The sequence below is a fragment of the Corella eumyota genome, chromosome 4 (assembly GCF_963082875.1).
Source record: "Corella eumyota chromosome 4, kaCorEumy4.1, whole genome shotgun sequence".
NCBI lineage: Eukaryota > Metazoa > Chordata > Ascidiacea > Phlebobranchia > Corellidae > Corella > Corella eumyota.
The window spans coordinates 4,809,168-4,826,694 of record NC_137493.1 but is presented as its reverse complement, the minus strand read 5'-3'; the positions used below and the strand labels follow the sequence as shown (position 1 = coordinate 4,826,694).

The following is a 17,527-nucleotide window of genomic DNA, read 5'->3' as shown; positions in this document are numbered from 1 at the left end:
AAATGTATTGACGTAGATAAATTCATGATTCGATTGCGTAAGTGATATGTTACGTGTTTTTTATTCGGAAATGCGGATTTTTTTTATTTACATAGCATAAAGGCGTAAAGTTGCCCGTTAAATATTAATGTCAGACGACGCCAAAATTTTACTTAAATAGTGAATTAATTTTTGTGGCGTATTTACTTATGTTCATAAAATTATGTAACAAGAAAAAAAATAAAGTAGTCAGCACAGTGTATAGCCTATTTCTTATTGCATTAAAAAAACTTAGATTTTAAGGCCTAAGTAGTATCCCAGAAGTAAAGATTTTACAATTTAAGATACGGCAATTGATAATTTCACATATCACATGCCAATAATAACAATAGGCAAATTATTAAGGTAAAAATCGCAGTCGCATTATTGAAGTATCTGAGCCGAAGGCTACACTTAACGTCTAGTAACTAAACATGGTTTTCAACCAATTTATATCCGCGATAAACAGCAGGCAGCCTTAACATAAACTTTTCAATCAAGTTTTCAAGCTGGTTAACCATAGCATAATAAGCCTAGGATTCAATTTACACAGACAATATTAGGTCAACAGTATTAAGTTTGGTGCTAGTAGTTAAGACAAAGAGACTATAAATCATTTTCATCAAAAACTAAATGACTATTAATTTAGGCCCATAGTCAGTAAGAACGGCAAAAATGACATTTTTGATTCTAATTTTAACGAAAATGCGTGGCAACTATACATTTCGTGACATTGACTTGAATAAAGATTTATTATTATTATTATTAAAAAAACGAAAACTTAATGGGCTTGGCAATTTCTTAAGAGAGCGTTTAGTATAATGAGGTCGTTTGGTCTATTTATTTTACCACACTTGAAAATATTACCGATATTTGTACACGATTTATTATTTTCAACAGGAACCCAAAACTAGTGAAAAATTTACATTTAACCAAAAAATTAAAAAAGTTAGAAATTTTACAAGTAAATGACAAGTTAAACATCAGCCACCATGGAGCTGAAGGATAGAAAGTCGAACAGCGTATTTCAGGGCACCAAGGCTTTGGGACAGGCCCTCGTGGCCAACATAAACCCAGCCTTTTCTCAGTCTCAAACCCCACAAGAGCAGACTACCCCACAACAGACGGGAGAACATGTGCGCGTTTTTTCCCACTCCGATCTTGCGAACCTTACATTGCACCAGGTAAGTGGATTTTATATAGTTTTAGAGCTTGAGGTTCTTGGTTTAATTCCACCCGTAGCCTATTTTAAAATTTTTGTTTAATATTAATTATTTTAAGGCTGCTTAAAACAAAATAGTACAGTTTATGCATACCCGATAGGATTAACACTGCTTCAAAGTTGAGTTTTCAAACTTACAAAAGATAACATTCTCACAATATCAACAACCTTGATTTAGTATAGGATACATTGTTAAGGCGCTTATGTAACCCTGTGTATTATCCTAATCTATACACGACTTTGACGTTGCTTCATGACATGTTATCACAAACAAGGATTCGGCTTGGCGTAAGTTTATTTAATAAGCGTGCGGATCCGTATCAGTAATGGAATAGGCTTTGTGTAAATATAATATCAAGTTTACCCACCCACGTGGCGATATTTTAATTTTTTTAACTGTTGTGTAATCGTGAGTAAGACAACTTTGTCTACGTTATGAACTCGGGGTCAAAAGTTTTTGCGTGACACATAAATTGTTCGGGTCAAGTAAATTTCAATCGACACACGATTTTTTATGATAACGTTTATAAGATCCTGTTATTGGCCATGTTATATTACATAATATTCTGTCAAAAAACAGACAATTAATTTTCTGCGAAACATTGTTTTTGTTTTAGAATATACACATATTATAACCTCACATTTGTTAAGTGGGAAAAAATGAAGTTAATTGTCTAGGCTAGTTCATTATAAATCTATTTTTCGGGCTAATATTGTTTATTATACAAATTTAGGCAATTCTTTAAATTTTAATCTGTTTTAGTGTCTACATAATAACCAATCTGTCTTTTCAAAGGCAATGGGACGTACTTCAACGCACCTATAGTAAAAATAGAAAAAATATTTTTGATAAAAGCAATATTTTATTACCAAAAGTAATAGTGTGTTGTGAATATAGGCGTTCAAAATTTATATATAGGCAACCCGTATTTAAATTTTTTCGTCCATAATATTTACCTATCTCACACTTCAGAATTTAAATCTACTTTTTTGATTTTTTTTTGTATTTGCGTTTGTTTTTTATAGCACGTAAAAATAAAGAATATAAATTAAAAGCATATCGAAATGGCCCAGTCACGAAGTTGTTTTTAATACTCTGTGACGTTGGTTTTAATTCATTGTGACGTCACATATCCTTTTTTAATCGTTTTCGGAAAAGAGTGCATTGCTAAGTTTACTGTTCTATATTAATTAACCTATAAAAAAACGCCAAATTTATATTTGGAATGTGATTGCATGGAAATTTTGATAAACACACAACTAACTGGTAATAAAAACGCGTTTATCAAGTTTAGTTTATATGCGAATTTTCCATATTAAACCAATCTATATTTGCTTTAAATGTATAGGGTTTAATGCTTATTAAAGGTTTAATTAATAAAACCAAAACAAATACATTTTAGGACATAGAAAAAAAAAACTAACATAAGGTTAATAAATAAAAATAGCATTCGCCTCGGGCGGCTGGTTATAATAATAAACAAAAAAACAAATTAAATGACTCAGATTTAAATCTCTCACTTGTCTAATTCCGATAAATATAAATAACCACTTCTGTTAAGTTAACTATACAAAAACGGGTATTAGGTCAAAGACAATATTATGTCAATTTTTTGGTGGTAAAAAAAAGAAATGTTCAATATAAAACTTTGTAATTTAATTGATTAAAAGCACCACGAAACATTTATGTTTTTTTAAGTGACGAACTGTGTATAATTTCCGTTACTTTTAAACTTCACTCTTGAATTATTGTTTTTTAGTATTTAAAAAGACAAAAAGGATAACACAATAGTTTACAAAAAACACCAAAAACGTAAACTATCAAAATTATATTCCAAAGACTTTTTTAAATATGTTGTTTACTGATAATATTAACCGTAAAAACACAACACATAAACATATATGTCATAATTTTTTGTTACTGTTATTCAGGTTGCTAGAGAAGGCGACGTGATGTTGATGGAAAAACTGCTGGAAAGGCTTCCCCACACTAACCAGCAGAAAAAGAAGCGTCTCAACGCGAAGGACGACTCCAAACTAACTCCCATGCATTACGCTGCGCGGTACAACCACTACCATATGATCAAATTCTTGATTAAGAATGGTGCAAGTAAGTTGTTTTGCCCTGAAAGGTCGGGTTAATTATTCGGCTCCATTGCTTTATCACGTTTAATGTTTTTTGCATACTAGAAAGCTTAATATATCATTCAATAAAATCCTTCTTAAGGTTAGTTATTTAATTCTTCATGTGTTTTTGTGGGTTGGTATATTAATCAGTGGTAATCTATATTTAAAGTAACCATGTTACTACGAATTGTTTGTTGTTTTTATTTTGTAATACACGTTTTCTTAAATTATTACTGAGAATTAATTCAATTTAAAAGAAAGAAAATTCATTTAAAAAATCATTTTTTTGATGTTTGCAAATATTATAAGTAAAGTTGTTTTAATTTATTAGGTGTGACTACAAAAGGTGAAGACGATGCGACCCCTCTACATTTTATCGCGAAATATAAAAAGAAGAAGGCTATCGATGCTGGAAACGACGACGATGTAAATAAAAAAATTAATTAACTTATTAATATAAACACTTTATCAAATTAAAAAATTTAATAGTTTAACAATAACGCTACAACCTAAGTTTTTTTTATTTTTCTTTACAGGAGTCTAGTTCAGATGAGGAGCTTCCACCTGAAGAGTCTTTCAGTTGTCTGGCTCTTTTAGTGGAGCATGGTGCCGAGGTTAACACCAGAGATGCACTGGGTTTGACTCCATTACACCAAGCATGTACTCGCGGTAATACCAGCGTTGTGCGGGAGCTTTTGGCCTGCAACATGCTGAGATTGGAGGTATGTTAATTGATGATAAATTTATATTAAAAATTTTGAAAAGAGAGATTTTTAATTAAAAAAAAGGATTCTAAAGTCATTTTGCAAATATCAACTCTATAAATATTCTTTAAAAATACCCTATTTATTTTTAAAACTGAATTAATATTATTTTAATCGATTTGATGTCTTACAAATAGCCACAAACGACGGAAACGTCAATTGATTTTAACTGTAATTTTTTGCATATTTCAGATGATGGATCACCAGGGAATGACCGCGTTGCATTTGGCTTGTTTGTATGGACGCAGAACCATCGTGAAGGCACTTATTGACGCAGGTGCTAACCTACGGTGCAGAGACAAGGATATGACGACCCCATTACATTTGGCATGCGCAGAAGGCGGCCAACAGGTAACAATTGGTGTTTTTTTACAAATGCTATATTTGCTTTAAAATCTTTTGGTCTACCTTTTTACATACATTGTAAACCGTACGCTTGCCCTTTGCTTTAAAGGGTTATATCTTTACGGTTTTTGTTTAATAATCATACTTTTTAAACACAAGTATGCCCGTTTTAAAGGGTAATTTTTTGTCGGATTTTTTTGAAAAAGATCTTTTGAGATGCTAGACCCAATACTAAAACCTCTCAAGTATTTACAAAACTATATAGTTTATTCTTGTTTCAATATATGCTTAACAAAAGTGCTTTTTTAATATTTTATGCTGTTTTTAGATTGCTGAGTTGTTGTTGGAGGCTGCAAATCGAAGCGCTCAAGCAGTTTATAATAATGTTGACAACCACGGCAAATCGAATAACAACGACGGAAAACATTCGAGTTATATTGGCAATAATCAAAACAATGGTGGAAACAAAGTTAACTCTGACACAGGTATGTTGGTAATTCTGAAATTTTTTTAATTTTTACGGGAAAAAATAAGGCTTATTTAAGACAGTAATTTTAATAGGCTGTGACGTAATTTTAATTTTTTCCTACGTCACATATTTTTTAATCGTTTTTGAAAATTAATTGCATTGTTGAGCTGACTGTTTTAAATTGATCAAGTCTTGCAATTACTACATTAAAAGATTAAACATGCATAGCAACTATACAATACTTCTCAGCTTTAATGAATAGGAAATACGTTTAAAATTAAAGATGTATCAAATAAATCATTACTATTTAAATGCAACGATTATAAATTCTGTTAGATGACAAAGTTAATTTTAAATGTTGTAGTTCTTTATTGTAAAACGTTATTAACAAAATCATCTTTTGAACCAATACAAAAATGGCTAAAAATATAAATAAGGTATAAATAATTAATCTTTTTAAACAGGAGTATTACTTATAGCGTGACAAGGTTCTTATATGTAAAATAAACTTAATAGATTTTTTTTAACCCCAAAGTGATTTAAAAATATTTTTTTGTGCTGTTGTTAATAATATTTTGGGAATTTCTTTTATTTGGTGTTCAGTGGGAACTCGCAAATCGCGCTTACCTCAAGGGTTAATTATACGAATTAAGTCGCTTTCGATCATTCAAAATCATTGAATTCGTATTTTATTTAATAACAGAGCTTATACTTTTACGTATTTGGCTACTAATCACACGCTACAAGTGTTGAAATTGTTACTTTAAATCAAAATATTGATTTGCCTTTAATAGGTGGTGCCGCTGAATTGTTGCAAGACACAGATGGCGAAAAGAATTTGCCATTACACCTTTCCATCGAAAACGGGCATCTAAATTTGGCTAAGTTTTGCATTGAAAAGGCAAAGCAATTTGGTGAGAAATTTGAAGTATATTTGTGTTTGGTAAATATACTTTTGGGGTTTTTATTATTTTACTTTCATTTTATAATATAATAAGCACATTTTAATATTGACATTGTTACTTATATATAAATTGCGATAAGGGGAACTTGTTATTTTTTTGTTAATTTTAGACATAAAACTGTAAACATATACAATAAGGTTCCGTTTTAGGTGCTATTAATGAGTTAGTACGAAAAATATAGATTATAACAATTACAATTCCATTTTTTGTTTTAAACATAAACATAAACGTTGCTTAACAAGTTATAATTGTGTCAGTAGTCAGAACTGAAAACGGATATTATGGAAAAGGATGTTATTCATTTGTTATATGGACAGCCCATTTATTAGTAACACAAACCTAATTTATCTTTACCCTGCCAACTATTTTACAGCTTAAATTTCTGCCATGTGTTTTATTTTTACAAAGGGTGTCCAGTGTAATTGCGAACTTGTAACCTTTTATCGTGTTTTATTACAAGTATTTGCTGATCCAATTTACGATTAAACCGCCTTACAATTTGAATAAATGTACGGTGTTGTGAAACTATTTTACCTTGATGTTAATCTCGTTTAAGCTATGTTAAGCCTCACGTTTAAAAATTGTTATAGTTCGCTACATTTTTGAATGTTGTATTGATGTTTTTACAAGTCCATGTTATTATTGACCATTTTCTTACATTAGGGCTCGGCAGTATGGTTGACCATGTAAGATCACGTGACGACTCTTCACTCCATCTAGCGGTGCAATCGAACACCCTCGAAATAGTGAAAATGTTAAGGGAGGAAGGCGCCGACGTGAACGCCCGAAATTCGTCGCTTGTCACCCCCTTGCTACTTGCTAGTCAGCATAACGCCCACGGAATTGTGAAATTTCTCCTAGAAAAGTAAAACATTGTATAATTGATATTTAACATTTTTGGCAACTTCATTTGTCTCAAAACTTGGTCACGTGACTACTTTTTTGTTATTTTTGCCATGTAACCTTTAATATTTGTCTTAGGCCAACAATAAATATGTAAAAGCATTGAAAAAATCTTTATCCATATTTTACCCTTTTTTGTCCTGTTTAGTGGAGCAAACATTGAACTTAAAGACTCCGATTTCATGACCCCGTTGTTGGTAGCGTCTAGATACGGCCATCTTGAGACGATCACATGGTTGCTGCAGTACAGAGCCGACATCACGGAGACTGACAAGGATGATAGAACTTGTTTAATGTGGGCTGCTGACGAGGATCGAACGGAAGCCTGCAAGGTGAGGATAAACTATTTTTTAACGTTTTCAGTATTTAAATTTAAGAAATATAGATCCGCAATATTAAATTATTTGTTATTTTCTAATAATTTAGTTATTATTTAACGAATCTATGTATTTCATTTTAATTAAAAGCGAATTTTTTACGAAAATTTAGCGTTATGTTAAGTAGTAAACTTTAAAGGAGAATTTACATGTTTTTAGTTTTATAAAGGTCTAATAAAAGTCTAAATTCATTATGCAAGAACAAATTTTATTGTATAGTTTCCCATATATTTACTTTTTTATTAATATTGGCTTTAACCTTTGATCGTTTCCATAACTTAGCTTTAATATATTTTTATGTTTTTAATAACCTTTAAAAATCTATTTTTCTTTTAGCTTTTACTGGAAAAGAACAAAATGAGATTGATGATAGAAGAAAGAGATAAATTCAACAACACAGCTTTACATCTTGCTTCCATGAAAGGGCATGCCTCGACTGTTAAAGTAGGAAAATTTTTGTCCTGTTGTTTCGTAATCATTTTGTCTATTAGCTCATTAACAAACAAATGCATTAAGCCCTTTCTTATGTACTTTAATAGTCGTTTGAAGTTAGAATTAAAGTTCTAGGTACAAAAAAATTATATTTACATACTAAATGAGGGAGAAAATTTTGTTTTGTTAAAATAATGATAATAAATAAATAAGTTCTAAGTATCAAATTGTTTTTTCTAGAGCCATTAACACCTAAAAAAGCATAACCTTGTGGTCAAACACTACGCAATCATATACGTTTTATAATAAACTGTTTTTTATAGATTTTCTATAATGTTAAATTGCCCATAAAGGACTTAGCCTTAAAACACCCTTGATATAAAATAAATATTTTCAAAATTATGACAATAATTTATTTTCAGTTACTTCTTGAATACCGGGCCTCAGCTGACATAAAGAACGATGACGACAGAACCACGTTACACATGGCTGCACTTCATGGTCATGATTCTATTATACCTGATTTGGTATACCGCGATCGCTCGATTATCAACTCCGGTGATGAGGAATCGAATACTGCGCTTCATTTAGCTGCGATTGGAGGAAATTTAAAATGTGTTTCAGTGTAAGACTTGTATTTTAAAAATAATGTTTAGATGCCTTTTTAGTTAACTAGCTTAATTGTATTGTTTAACTATTTATTTAAGTAGGATTTGTTTAAACAGTGTAAACTTCTGCTGAGTCAGCACTTAATCAATAGCATAATTACCGGGAAATTATAATTTATATGATATCCCAAACTGATAAATGCAATTCGAGACTGGGTCGAAGTAACTAATGTTACCCTATGTTAAGGTCGCGCATTAGACCTTCCCACATCCAGAATAAAGATATATACGAAAAATCTGTGTGTTTAAGAGCATTAAATTTTAAAAGCTATTAATCCGTTATTTTTTTAAACAAATATAAATTTGAAGTACTATTTTAAACTAGCTATAGACAACTTTAGAATGCTTTACATATTTTCTGCATTAATTTGTAATCACAACACATCCTACAACTTTGTTATCTATTTTTTCTATAATGTGTTTATTGTCGTTCTAGTTTGATAAGCCTAGGGGCCAATATCGAAATGAGAAATGCAAAACAATGGACTCCGCTGGATTGTGCAGCAGCGTCGGGTTGGGTTAAACCAGCACGAGCAATACTGGAGGCTGGTGCCAGTGTACAACCTAGGGGAAAGATTAAGGTAATTTTTAAAGCTTTTTTTGGTTAATAACAAAAGTCGCTTTGCAGTCTAAAAGAGCAAATATGCTTACGGTGTTGTATATGCGTATTAAATAAAATATTCATGTGTATGTAAAGAAAAAATTGTTAAAGTTTATGTAATTAAACTTTTCTATATTCTGGAGTAAAAAATTTACCAAACAAATATTGTGTTTAAATGTAGTCCCTGCGTTTTTGTATTACAGCTTAACGTATTGATTTGCTAAATGATCTGTTGTTGGCTGACTTTTTATGCTTTTAAACCTGTTCTGTAATAAATAATTTATTAAAATCAAGGAGGGCCACTATAGCATATTGTCGTGGGAATCAAACCATGTGACCTAGGTTCAATAAATTTGCATTTTTAGCTTCTAAATTCTCATAAGATACATACATGCATTGTCATTAGGCTTTTTTAAAATGTAAATTTACGTTTGCAGTTTATTAAGTTATTAAGTTTTTTTTAACAGGAACACCACGTACATTGTTCGGTAAATAAATGTCACTTTTTAAACGTCATTATTGTTATTTTTTACCACATTTATTTTATTTTATTTCGGGTTCATGTTATTTAATTTAAAGTTAAATTAAATTGAACAAACGCGTTGTCAACTACATTATGGAATAAGTTTATTGTTTTCCATATATCATACCGGTTCCTTTTTTTAACTTTTTTGTTGTGTATTTAACTTAAATTCAGGCTTTTAATTTTTTTTATTTCTTGGAAAACAGGACTACGCCGTCAGTGGCCGGGTAAATGTTTGCGAGTGTGTTTCTTCTAAATTTATCCTCATTTTTTTACTTAAAATAATCAATTTCTGAATTTTTAAAGCATTTCTTGAAACAATAACAAATCGAGTGTTTTTTTGGTGTTTGATAATTCTGTAAAACAATTTTCAAATACTTCTTTTTTAATAAAATAATTATTAACGCCAAACAATTCCTGGAAGTTGGATTGAAAAATATTTTGGATCACTGACCTATTACTGAAAACTATTTTTTTTCAAAAACCACATGTCCAAAAACGTTATTACTGGTAATATTTTCTTTCAACCTGTTTGTACCCCTTCTCCAAAATGGTTTTCAGTGATATTGGCAGTTACAAAATTGTCTGTTAATATCTTTAAAAAAAAACTTTGATTCTATTATGTTAAACAACTGTTTAAAAGTTTGCCTGTTATGATTAAATCGTATGCGCCTGTATTTTAAGTAAATGTTATTTTTTATGGTGACTTACTAACATACTGCAGCTTTTTATACCCTGCAGACGCAAAAATGCAATTATAAGCTATTAACTTGATTTTTTATTTGTATATGACGTCATAATGCATGTGTTGTTACATCAGATCACGCGGGTAAGGTACAAAAATGCATTTTCAGCGCGGTGCTTTAAAAAAAATGATTCAAAAGAATGCTTCTGAATCTTGTAATGGCAAATTGCATGAAAAGTGTTTTTTGTTTGGTGTGGGTTTGGCAAAGTTGCATGTAGAATTATTTTTTTGTTAAAACTTTTTTTTAAGTCTGCTATAAACTAAGTAATATTAAAATATTATCATAATTGCAATGTAAGTTAAATAAAGAAAAAATTATTGGAGTTTGACCAAATTTTTTAAATCTAAACCTAGTTAATGGCCGTTTTTTAATACATAATTTTAGATAAGTAATTTAGTGAATACACTTATATATCGATTTGCTGGAATTTATAAATTTTAATAAATATAATGTAAACTTATTAATTGTGACGTAACAAAAAATGACATGGTGTGTTATTAAATCAGGTGTGCGCTCTTCATCTTGCTTGTCAGCGCGGCCACGTGGACATCATTCGATTGCTTCTTCAATGGAAAGCTGACGTCACGTTTCGCTCTGCTGACGGTCGCAACGCCTTGGATTACGCCATTGATTTTTCGCAAAAGGAGTGCGTACTGGCTTTGATAAAACACGATACCTGGAAATCTTCGTTAAAAAACGCTGTCATTCACCCCGTGACCGGTAGGTTTGCTATCTCGCTTTAAATTGTTATACCTAACTTTTTTAATTTTTGTGTAAGTGTGGTATGAGTAGTGATATCGTGCTACGAACTAAAAGGTTTCAAGTTCAAGTCGCACTAATGCTCATCTCTGTAGTCTTAAATCCGGCGTTTACGGATAAACCAAGCACTTTAACGCTACACCCCAAATAAAAACACACACAAACACACTAAAAAAGTGTTTTTTTTTGTATTTAGCCTTAATAAGTAATAACTAGGATAACATACTATAACAATGTGCATTACTTCTTGACTTCTAGGTCGACTGAACACACCAATGCGAAAGTTGATCAGGAAAATGGAAGATATGGCAGAAATAGTTTGTAACCAATGTGTGCACGATAATAACAAAAAACCTGAAGATGACGACTATAAGGTAGACAAACAGTTAAAGCTAACATTAAAAACAACAAACTAAAAATTGTGCATATTTTTTTTTACCAAAGTTATTTTTGAAAAGCGCTTTGCTAGTTAAAAATGAAGACATTTTTATCTTTAAAAATTGTGCATATTTTTATGCGAAATTTATGTGTACAACATTGTGGAGAAAACAATATGAATTCCTTAAATATTTTAACGGTGTAAAACGCCTTAAAATCAAATAAACTTTAAATATTAAAGAGACCGTTACGATTTAATTAAAAACAACCATTTTTTAAACTATTTTTGGCATCACACATTCTATAAACTGACGTCATAAATTAGGTGACGTTATCCTACGAATTCTTTGATGACGTATACGCATGCACGGAGTGGATGGAGAGGGTGGAGGGAGCTGGAAGACCAAGCTCCGGAGGAAAGGAGGACACGATTGCTCTTACCTCGGAGGACAACATATACGCGGTAAAACTTTTTTGAATAAAAAAAAAAAATTTTTAAAAGAAAATGTATTTTTTTAACTTTGTAAATAAAATTAATCTTAATTCAATAAAATATAACTGTTTTAGTAGACTAGGAACTTAAATGTTAACATAACTTGATGTGGAATGCAGTTTTTACTTTTATTGTTCAATATTTAATTTAGCTATAGAACAGGCCACAAATCTGTAATTTATTCTGTGGTGTTTTCATTATCCAAAATCTTAAATCTGTTTCAGGCATTTTTATTACCTTATAACGGGTCGTAAAACTAGTTAAACTTTGACCAAGGAAACTTGCAACACAGCAGTGACTTGCAAGAGTATTTACTGCGAAAAGAATTCGAAGGCCTCGGAGTTTCTTGCTTTATTTTTTATTACTCGTTTCTTTGTGTTGTGATTAAACAAACATTGTTTGTTCAGGTGTACGATGAACATGATCAATTGACTGAAGACGCGCATACCTACGACGATAACTCTGATATTTTACAGCAGAACCATCCTCTGAATATAATGGTAACATGACATTTGCTTTTTTGTAACAATAGATTTTTTAACATTTTTGTTTAAGTTGGTCAACAACGACTGCAATATTTTTATACTTTAATTTAATATTAAATAATTTTTTTTTAAAAAAAGGATAAACTTTATAAGTTAAAATAATATTCTATGTTTTATACAGTATCAATGTAAAAAGTATATTTTTTATTTGTTGAAATGTGATATTACGTTTTTTCTTATTTGACTAGGTCGAATCGAAATGCGAAAACCTCTTGCTCCATCCCGTGGTGACCGGTTTACTCAATCACAAATGGCGAAGATATGGTCGCTACGTTTACTATAGCAATCTGATATTTTTTGCAGCTTATCTGATTGTTCTAAACACTTACATGATGCTTATGCCTCCTTTTTACCGCATAGATTGGCAGAAAATGATTCAGTTTCGCGAATACTTGTTTTTTAATAGAAACACGACCAGTAAGTGAATTTTTTTTTCCAACTTTTGCTAGTATTGTATTAAACGTTACTTAGTAAGGTTTGTTGTATGAGTAAAACGCAAATGTTTAAATAAAAACAAGCAACAACTAATATGCTGTAAAATATGCTAATTTAATTTATATGAAAAATTTTTGTTTAATGCCCTTTATTTAATTTTGTTAATTTAATTTAGATCTCAACCTATCTACCTCAGCAGAAACGTTATTTAACTCTTCCGGGTAAAAATTGTAAAATAAATTTAATTTTATGGTTTTTATATACAAAGATTTTTCTAAAATAATTTTTTAAACTTTATTTTTCATTTAAGGAGGGAATGTTTTTTCTATCGATCTGATGTCTTGGACACGTGGCCATGGCTGACAGGTTGTCAATTCTTAACAACCCCCCTAAACAACTTAAGATGGGTTATCTTTGCATTCTCAATATTTAATTTACTGCGAGAGGTAAGTTAAACTAACAAAAAAAATTTTAATCAAAAAAAATATTACTTATATTTAACTCGAAATAAACTACTTTTACATAATTAAAACAAGTTTACTAAACATATTTTTATTTTGTTCAAGTTATTTCAACTTATCAACCAACGCCTTGCTTACATCAATTTGACGAATATTGTCGAAGTTGCTCTTTACATTTTAAGCTTGGTGCTTTGCATCGACTTTTGGAATTATCCACTGGACGATATTGTAAAGATAAGTGGTGGAACGGTCACAAGTTCTAATTTCACTTACTTGAATGGACTCCAGGCTGACACAGGATTACGTCAGGTAAAGTTATAACATTTAGATTAATTTGTCAAATTTAAATTAGTAACTTTTGCCAAAGATTTATAAATAATGTATATTAGTTATTTAGTTATTGTGGCAACTTTTGCTACTTTGTGTTTTTTAATTTGGGATTTTGAACTAAAGTAAAATCTAAAACTATTGTTTAAAATCTTTTGGTGATACTTAAATGTTTTGTTTATTAATTTAGGAATGGCAACAAGAGGTCGGTGCGTTTGCAGTGTTTCTATCTTGGATGGGACTACTTTTGTTCATACAGAAAATTCCAAGGCTTGGGATCTTCGTTGTCATGTTCACTGACATTCTTAAAACTTTCGGCCAGTTCTTTATGATATTTATATTCTTTATTCTTGGATTTGCATTTGCTTTTACTATTTTGATTGGAAATCAGGTAAAACCACAAGTTTTTTTTAATCTAATGCATTTGTAGTTACTTTAGTTAAAATTGTTCTACTATTGATATTTTTATTCTAATATTTTTAATGTTAGTTTATTATATCGCGATTTAGTTTTGCCTGTTACATGATTTGTCAAAAGGTAGAACCAAAATTTATACATTTTGGCCACCTGAATAAATTGCAATTTGGTAGCATTGTTAAAGCTAGAAAAATAAAGAGCTGTTTTTGTCTATTTAGCTTGTATTTGAAAACTGGTACGAATCGTTAGTATCTACAACAGTAATGATGATTGGAGAGATGGATTATACTTCAAAGTTCTTTTCAGGCGATTCAAATGGGTTGGACTACAGAAACGAGGTAATTCAAATCAGTTGTTCATTTTTTAAATTTATTAATTACTTAAAATAAAAACTTGAGAATCCATTTTAGAAAAAACAATTACAAAAAATTTTAAGACTGAAATTATGCTAGTTTCATATTTTTTAATTGTAAGTAAATGTAATTTGCTGGATAGTATATTGTTTTGTTGTTTATGACTTGATTGGTAAATATTTTTACTTTTATATAGCTGTACACAAAACAGGTCAGCTTTGTTTTGTTTGTAATTTTTCTTATTGTCATGACGATCATCATCATGAATTTACTGGTAAGTATCACAATATAACTTAACTGTTCAAATAAATTTAAAGGTTTTTCTCGTAAAAAGCAGAGAAAATGTAAAACAAAATAACTTTTAATAGGTTTGACTTTACATTACAATCAAATAACATGCTAATTTACTATTTAAAATAGGTTGGTTTGGCTGTCGGAGATATTCGTGATGTGCAAGAGCATGCAACTTTGGAAAGACTTGGAATGACGGTAATAATTTTGTTTTCACTTTAATACCTAATATTTTCTATATCCATCATGTTATTTTAAAGTTGATCATGGTCATACATTAATGTAACTGTGTAGTCAACGTATGCGTTGCTACAGTTAAGCCTTCTTTTATTATACTTATTGACCTCAGTTATTTACAAAACCTTCTTATAATTTTAACAGTTGGTTTTAAAAAATAATTTTGTTTTTGTTTAGGTTGACTTAGCATTGGAAGTTGAATTCACACTGCCTGCTTTTATTCGCAAGCGGGTTTGCTTACGAAAACAAATTCTTGAAATCAACAAATATCGAAAATCAAACTTTTTAAAACGATTTCTGTTGGAAGATTCTGAAATGAATTATGAGCACATTAGCAAAGCTCTGGATCAAGAAGCTGTAAGCATTATTCTTTTTAAAAATAAAATATATTTCTATGTAAAATGTATAACATTTCACCACCTTTTAAAAACTAACAGTTATGCTTTCAGGTTATTTATTTTAAAATATATGCATTTCTTTGACTAAAGGCCTGTATAATTTTCATAAATCTTGTGTAGACTGAAAACGAAGAATCGCGTTCCATGTCCGACAGAGTCCTAAATGGTTTGTCTCTACTAAGAAACAAGATAGCAGACTTGATAGTGGATCAAACCGAAATTAAACAAGGTGTAAGGACTGTTAGGTCGATAGTTCGCGATGTGAAAAAGGACACAAAGTTTTATGCTGATGTAAGTAGTAATTCTATGAATTTTGTATAATATGATAATTTAAACAAAGGGTATTTCTTGTTTAACGATTCGTTTAATATTCTGATAACATTTTTTTTTTTTGGTCGACTACAGTTTAAGATCTTTGCAGTAGGCCTAAATTGTTTAAATAAAAACATTTTCTTCGTGCACTGAATTCTAGGACCTTAAAGATGATCTTCAGACTACTAACCTCAATATTGCAAAACGAATTGATCAAACTCACACCGGTCTTACCCAAACAACACAGCTAGAATCCACGACAACTAGGGATAGGGTTGATCACACACAAACGGTTGTGGCTTCCCTGCAGGACGAACTTGACCGGGCTAAATCACAAATTGCAAACGTAAGTTAACATAATTATAGTTATTTTGAATTAAAAATACAATTCAGTATATTAACTCCTAAAGAAAAGGCTAATTCTTTAGTTAAAATTATACTAGCATTCAAAGTATACTGGTAATCGCGAAGCCTACATTAGGTCTATATAAAAAAAATTCGTAGTCTTAACAAAAATGCCTTTTGCTAAAAGGACTAAATTACAACATATGAATTTTGCTTTATAAAATTATGTAACACTGCATGCTTTGTGTTTAGGTTAAATCAGAGTTAGAACAACAAATGGAAACAATGCAGACAACATTATTGGCTCGTACTTGGAAGGAATTAGACGACGGTTTATCTCGCTGTAGTAACATGATCGAAAAAAGTCGTTCTGAAATCATGGAGAACTTGGAGGAAATGAAAATTGTTCTTGTAAAAGAAAAATACATGAGTAACGTATAGTTACTGGACTATTTAAAAAAGAAGACATTTATTTTGTTCCACGACATTTAAGTTTACTTTTGTATAAATAATCTAGAATTTTTGTTTATTAATTAAAGATGACATGTTTTTAATTTATTTTCGTTTTAATTTTTAATGACTGTAGTAACGTTGGTATATTTTTATAAAAAACATTGCAGTCGGTTGTTGTAGTGGGTTTTAGTTTGTTAAAATATTCGGTTATTGTCAATTGGGCCATATTTATCAATTTGTGTGACTATTACACTTATAGTTTTCATTTAGCTTGTTTAAATATAAGTAGACCAAACTACGAATGCTGTTTTCATATAGTTTTAGGTAGAAGAAATAACACAAAACAAAAAGTTTCATCAAAAAAATATTTAAAAATACGAAAATTTGGTCAGGCTTTTCTGTGTTTGTAAGCAAAAGTTCGTGTAAAAACGTTTAGAATATTACACTTTTAAATTTAAATAAATTGAAAAAACATATTTCAAATTAACAAAACTCTTTATCGTAAATTATACTATATCGTATATTAACATCGGCGGCGTGATGTAGTGGCAAGAACACACTTGAGGTCGTAGGTTCAATCTCCATTGCTCTCATGCTGTAGCGCCCTTTGAGTAATAAACGGTATGAATTCCCGCTAAGCCAGCATTTAATCAGCAACATAGTTATGGGCAATTATAGTCTATATACAATATACCAAACTGCCACAGGCAACTCTAGACTGGGTCGAAGTAACTTATGTTACTCTATGTTTAGGTGGCGCATTCGACTTTTCCACATCGAGGATAAAGTTATTGACAAAAAAAACATTAAATTTTGCCTTTTTTCTATTTTGAATATCAGTTACATTTCCTACTTTCGATACCAAAGCAAATTTAAGAAAGGCGTGTGCATTGATCAGAGAAAGGAATGTTAAGCAGTGTTAGTTTCGATATCATGAAAGTGTCGATTTAGAAAGAGTTCTTGTTTTTCATGATAGTTTTTTTTTGAATAATGAAATTTATACAAAGCTGGTTTGGACAGCTAGATTATAAATAGTTGTTGTCAAATAATACGTTCTGTACGTTAGCTAGTTTTGGCAAACAAGTTAATAATTTTAATATTTCAATAAGAATTTGGCCAAACAAAGTACTTCTTTTATGTTAAGAATTAAACGCTAATTTAAC

General features: G+C 30.3%; 1 protein-coding gene across 3 annotated transcripts; it reads left to right on the top strand.

Moving 5' to 3' along the window:
• The first annotated feature begins 923 nt into the window (after positions 1–923).
• Positions 924–16,666, top strand: LOC145749636 (transient receptor potential cation channel subfamily A member 1 homolog). 3 transcript variants are annotated; one of them, XM_082565459.1, is made up of 29 exons: positions 924–1,202; positions 3,173–3,350; positions 3,699–3,793; positions 3,904–4,089; positions 4,324–4,482; positions 4,805–4,961; positions 5,740–5,859; positions 6,574–6,775; positions 6,962–7,145; positions 7,527–7,634; positions 8,045–8,247; positions 8,727–8,871; positions 9,621–9,641; positions 10,667–10,880; positions 11,178–11,293; positions 11,623–11,760; positions 12,198–12,290; positions 12,524–12,752; positions 12,946–12,991; positions 13,081–13,216; positions 13,337–13,540; positions 13,749–13,949; positions 14,194–14,313; positions 14,525–14,602; positions 14,749–14,817; positions 15,034–15,213; positions 15,375–15,545; positions 15,727–15,912; positions 16,164–16,666. In XM_082565459.1, the coding sequence occupies exons 1-29, from the start codon at positions 1,011–1,013 to the stop codon at positions 16,350–16,352; spliced, it is 4,320 nt and encodes a 1,439-aa protein (XP_082421585.1). In that variant the 5' UTR covers positions 924–1,010; the 3' UTR covers positions 16,353–16,666. The 3 variants fall into 3 exon arrangements, with proteins under 3 accessions (XP_082421585.1, XP_082421586.1, XP_082421587.1); XM_082565460.1 differs by lacking the exon at positions 9,621–9,641 and adding an exon at positions 9,359–9,379; XM_082565461.1 differs by lacking the exon at positions 9,621–9,641.
• Positions 16,667–17,527: the final 861 nt, after the last annotated feature.

What these genes read in the sequence shown, in the direction of transcription:
- LOC145749636 (XM_082565459.1), top strand. Translation starts at nt 1,011, where the DNA reads ATGGAGCTGAAGGATAGAAAGTCGAACAGCGTATTTCAGGGCACCAAG. An exon ending in GGCATGCCTCGACTGTTAAA is followed by an intron (nt 7,635 to 8,044) that starts GTAGGAAAATTT and finishes ATTTATTTTCAG; the next exon opens with TTACTTCTTGAATACCGGGC. An exon ending in TGTCATTCACCCCGTGACCG is followed by an intron (nt 10,881 to 11,177) that starts GTAGGTTTGCTA and finishes CTTGACTTCTAG; the next exon opens with GTCGACTGAACACACCAATG.